At 40.9% G+C, this 5,580-nt stretch overlaps 1 protein-coding gene across 1 annotated transcript; it reads right to left on the reverse strand.

The window, feature by feature from the left end:
• Window positions 1-1,069: 1,069 nt before the first annotated feature.
• nanos1 (nanos homolog 1) lies at window positions 1,070-3,791 on the reverse strand. The gene has a single exon (XM_069701688.1). The coding sequence runs from the start codon at window positions 3,512-3,514 to the stop codon at window positions 2,834-2,836; it is 681 nt and encodes a 226-aa protein (XP_069557789.1). The 5' UTR covers window positions 3,515-3,791; the 3' UTR covers window positions 1,070-2,833.
• Window positions 3,792-5,580: the final 1,789 nt, after the last annotated feature.

A 5,580-nucleotide genomic window follows, 5' to 3' on the forward strand; every position in this document is an offset into this window, starting at 1 on the left:
GGAGGAGGGGGGGGGGTAAATTAGCACTACCAAGGTGTGGATGACACCAGCTGGATGCTTCGGGCTAATGTACGTACCAGTCTTCTTGATTTGTTTTTGCACTGTTTGCTCAGCATCAACAGCAATTAGGAAACGTCTGAGGTTGTTGCTGTTTTTTTTTTTCTTTCTTTCTTTCTTTGCTGGTGAGACCGCAGACAGTCGTGCCATTCATGTTTTTTTTTATTTATTTATTTATTTTTATTTTTTTACTCTATTCATTATTTGCCTCCTTTTATGGGACATTTTGTAACAAACCACGTTGCTGCAGTCAGTCATAAGCGCTCACAGCTGCAAGGACTCAGTGTGTACAGCTCATGGCTTTCCAAAAAAACACAAGAAGCAGCAGCAGCAGCAGCAAAAAAAAAAAAAAAAAAAAAAAAAGCTTCCTGCTCTGTTTTTGGAGGGCCCACCACCCCATAATATGTCTGCAGTAGCAGCAGCCATTCCACAGATGGCAGGCGGAGAGAGGAGAGGGAGAGAGAGCGGGCCAGCGATTCAATCCACTTCAGTGCAAACATGATCTGTTTGAATGGCGAGGCATAAGCCAAGACATTCTTGTGTGGGCGGACCTCCCTTAAACAACCGTGGCACTGTGTTTGTCTTTTTGGGAGACAAATCTTTAAGATATGAGAACGACAGATCGGTTCGAGTTTGAGGATAAAGGGGAGTTTGTTTTTTTTCTTTCTCTTCCCTCTCTGTCGAATGTGACACACACACACACACACACACACACACACACACACACACAGGACTTAACATGATCCACACAAAGTCTTTGTGTCAGTTCGTTAGTGAGGCAGCCGGTTAGCCGGCCAATTAAGGGGCGAGTAAAAGCCATTTGTTTTGTTTTGTTTTGTTTTTGGCCGACTCCTCTGCTGGATTTAATCAGACCAGTTTGCAAATCATTAAATCAGTCAGTAAAACAGTAATCTGAGACTCTTCTACAACTTTTAGTGTTTAGAATAAAGGGGTTTTGTAACCTGTCAGTCAAGACGCTGAGTAAACCAAACTACAGAAAACCAGCTCCAAATAATTTGATACGCTTTTATTTCTCTAGTGAATTCATATGTTGTTATTCTGCACAGCAGCATACAGGAAATTGTGGTAAAATATAAATAACAAAGTTCAACAGTGTTTTTCTTTTTTTTTCTCTTATTCATTTAATCCAAAAAACAAAACAAAACCTCTGTTAAAAGTGGCACATTTTTTGTCAGCCTTTTTCAATATCCACTCTCTTGCACACTCTCAAGAACATTGAACAACTAAACTTTGAAAAGTATGGGTAGAATCACTATTTACAGACAATCACCTTTTTGGTGAGCAATGCTTATAGCTTCTTGGAAACTGACTTTCCATTATGTTAAATGCAACAAAAATGAAAATACAATTATGTTATACAAAGATCAAAAATACTATCAAAACCCTTATTATAAATGGCAGCACTATATCAATAAACTGCTGTTGACATTTTACATGTAAGTACAAAATCCTGTTGAGGTAGTGCCCTCTGAAGTCACTTGTAATGTTAAAATACTGAATAAACATCACTTTATATACAATACAGCAAATCTTTTCTTCTTTCTTCAATGCAATTGTTATTCCTTTGGTAAACAAAACTGTCAGAAATGTGCAGTCCTGCAAGTGACACTTTCAATCATACATTCACAACATTTTTGCATCTTTTTTTCTTTTTGGGATTCTTCAGAAAAAGAAATAACGGGATAACATGTTGTTGTTGTTGTTGTTGTTGTTGTTTACTGACATTCATTTTGCTATTTTTCACACACAGAGTGGGAAAGGTGAACAGGACTCACTCCACTACATAATGCAGAGTAGACATGCCCCCATGGTGACTACACTGTCAGGGCCAAACCCCCAAACAAAAAAAACAAACAAAAAAAAAGACACCAAGAAGAAAGAGAGAGCTGACAGAGAGAGAAGAAATCCAGTGTGTCACCCTTATTTCGGAATGTAAACATAAAAAAAAAAAAAAAAAAGTAGAATCTCTCTTTTCTGACTGCTTGTAAAAGTCAGATAACTTTTCTCATCACATAAGATTGGAGCAAGAGGTTTGGCTTGGCAACAATTGATTATAATGTTCCCCAGAGCATATGAGCCCTAAACAGAGGCCACATTGTCTTTTTCTCCTTTTTTTTTTTTTTTTTTTTCTTCCTGCCTCCCAGATTGAATGTCAACTTTGAGAGCAAGTTGGAAAATATGCTGTGGAGTTTTTTTTTTTTTTTTTTTTTTTTCAGACAGGCAGATGGGATCAAAGAGTTTCCTCCTCCAGTCAGACGCACACAAGTATTCATTAATGACACATTCTTGAGCTTCTTTAATGGCAAACATAACTTTGGTTTTCTAAAACGTGAAAGAAAAAAATTGCGGGCCAGCTTATAGCTCACCGTACAAAAATACTTGGTAGAAATAGACTATGACATTCATCCCCCTTTGCCAATATCAGTGTGTTTCCCTACATGAGCAAAATACTTCTTCTTTTTAAAATGTATTCACACTTTGTGATTATTGATACATAGGTGTATTTATATGCACACGTTCAAAATGACTACAAACTAGAAAGAAAAATAAATCCAATGTATAAAGCATAAAATTATTCTATGTGGATAAAGGAACTATAAAAATATAAGAGATCTTAGAGAGAGAGAGAGAGAGAGAGAGAGAAAAGATCAAAATCAATATGTTTATGAAACTGGGATAAAGGCTAGAGCCGAAATCAAAACAGTCATGTGGAAATTGTTCAGTGCAATTCAATTTACTTTATAGTCTCGTCTGTTTAAAATATTTTCATCCTCTTACCACCCACAGCCCTCCCCCCCTTTAATGGTCGCTGGGACGGCTGGTCTTTTGACAGAGGACAGTATTTTATCGTGTGGGCATTGTCCCCGTTGGCACTGCAAAGGGGGCAGGTATAAGCCCTCAGAATGGGGCACACAACCCTGCCGTCGGGAGTCTTCAGGACGTGGGAGCCGTACACCTCCTCGGGCGCTCCGTTATTTCGGCAGAAGACGCAGATTTTGGGCTCCTGTTTGCTCCTGGACGCGGGTTTGCGCATCTTCCTCTCCATGCCGAACAGATCGAAGCCCGCGAAGCTCCCACCGAAAGCCACCTCCCGCTCCGGCAGCTGCACGCCGAGCTGGTTCTGGAAGGGGCTGAGTATCGAGAAACGCTCCTTCAGGTCCAGGATGGAGGCCGGCGGGGGGCTCCCGGACGGGCAGCAGCAGTCCAGGTGCCCGCTCTCCCCGATGCCGCCCGCGATTACGCACGGACACGGCGGGGCATCGTCCAAGCCCAGCGTCGCCTTCAGGGACTCGGTGATGGAGTTGGGATTCTGGGGCATGCTGAGTTTATTATTCTTCGTCACCAACGTCGTCAGCCCGAGATAGTCGTTCCAGAAATTAAAAGTATAGTCATAGGGGCTGCGCGCGTTCAAATAGTTGTGATTGAGAAAATCCATGGCCTCTTCGGGTCGTTTTGCTTGCCGTCAAAAAGGCGAAACAGCCAGTGTAAATCCGTAATGTCTTTGTAGCCAGAGTTCGCCTCCAGAAAGGGTTCATGTACAGCGATGTTGGTCTCCAGTGTTCCTGTTATGTTTGAGCGTCCTGCAAACAGGCTTTGTGGTTATAAGGACCAGGAGGGCGGGGCGCACTCTCCCTTAAACACCAAGTTTCTGATCAGGTCGAAAGCAAGCTCCCTTTTTTTTTTTTTTTTTTTCTTCAAAGCCACATTTGGACACAGTTTTCTCGCGGGCAGGGTCGCTTTGTCGACATCAATCATCGTTCTGGCGTTTAGAGATTTCGGGCACTTTCACAAAAAAAAAAAAAAAAAAGGTTGTTAATAGTTAATGATTTGGACAAGTGCGTAGAGAAATCATTTCTCTCACAAAAACCTTACTGTAGTTAATTACATTATTGACATAATGAAAGCCCCCCCCCCCCTCTTTTGGTACTAAAACATTATAATTCCGCATGTTTAAAAAAAAAAAAAATCAATATCGTTAACCATTGTGCGTGAACACCATCAACGCCAAACTCGGGCGTTCACACACCTTAACCCCTTGTGTGCCAAGAGCTGAGACCTCTTTGTTTCATGCAGGAGTACACCCCCCCCCCCCCCCCCACCCCCACACACACACACACACACACCAAAGTGTCCTGGAAGAAATAATCTGTGCCAGTGCATTTTATGATCTGAAGATTGAATCCCTGTGAGGCAAACCTGTTCAACAAACACTCATATCTCCATATTTCGTCATGCTTGAGAGGTTTACAGTTACTGGACACACTAATCTTGAGCAGATTAGCGTGAGATGATTTTCAATTTACTTGATGGGTGGTTAAGCTTTCTTGCTTTTTTTTTTTTCCATTGCAAAGTATTTTTTCTTCATCACAACACATGCTGCCGAGCAAACTGGGTTTAACACAGAAAACGAAGATTCATATTCTGAGGACGGCATGCTAAAAAGTTTGATTTGCATTAAGATCCGCAGAAACTGTTTTCACATTCAGGATTAAACATCTGTAAATGTTAAAATAATAAACAAATATTTCACAACTTGGAACTAATCTTTTGTTTTGGTCACAGCACGCTTTCATTCTTCATAAAAAAACACCACACAGTCGCCATGTAAACACTACATGCAGATCAGATTTTCAACAGGGGGCAGCAGCACGCAATTACAGGTCACTTCATGTGAACCGGGAGACCCTTCTTTCCTCCACTGGATGAATGACAGTGACAACAAACGATGGTGATGATGACCACCGGCTGGAAGATGAAAGTCACCGATTATGTCCCACCATATAAGCAGATGTCATTAGTTCCCTCTAATTCCTTTGAGGCAAGTTCTTTGAGAAAGACCTGCACAAAACCAAACTGCATCAAACCCAAAGACGAGAAAATACACATTTGGATGATGGTTAATGTATGATGTGTTCAACAGGGTGAAAAAACAACAACAACCCAGAGCCGTTTAGAGTCAGTTCACCTAATTTACAATTCTCAGTGAACAAGACTAATTTAGTCATGCAGATACAGTAAAATGCTGGTTTATATTTTCACAAACTTTGTGATATCAGACTCTGAAATTACAATACACAATGAAGGCGAATGATATTTTTGTTTCACAGCGCTGAAAGCAGTATGCGCTCATGCTCCGGATAATCCACAGACGAGGGAGTCGACAGGTTTTTGGCAAGAAGATGTTCCCAAAAGTTTGTTCCTAATGTTTTTTGGTGTCTTTTGTTTGGATTTACTGCTTTGAATAACACATAATTAATGCAATACCCGTTTGCTGTCTTGAGGCGAAGGCATTTTCATTATTTGGGTGAACTAACCCTTTAAAGTCAGTCCTGTAGGTTGGTCGTGTTTCACGTGTGCTGCAGGTCACATTTTGCTCAGATTGCATAAAGTTCATAAAGACTTTTGGCTTCAGGTTTGAAATCAGTTCGTCTTTAACAACATTTCAGTCATCCACGGACCTCTAACGTGATTGTGCAAAAGTGTTTATTCAGCACCCAAAAG

The sequence above is a fragment of the Brachyistius frenatus genome, unplaced genomic scaffold, assembly GCF_029030835.1.
Source record: "Brachyistius frenatus isolate BFR_SWC_R1_liver_20210118 unplaced genomic scaffold, ASM2903083v1 Contig_38, whole genome shotgun sequence".
NCBI lineage: Eukaryota > Metazoa > Chordata > Actinopteri > Embiotocidae > Brachyistius > Brachyistius frenatus.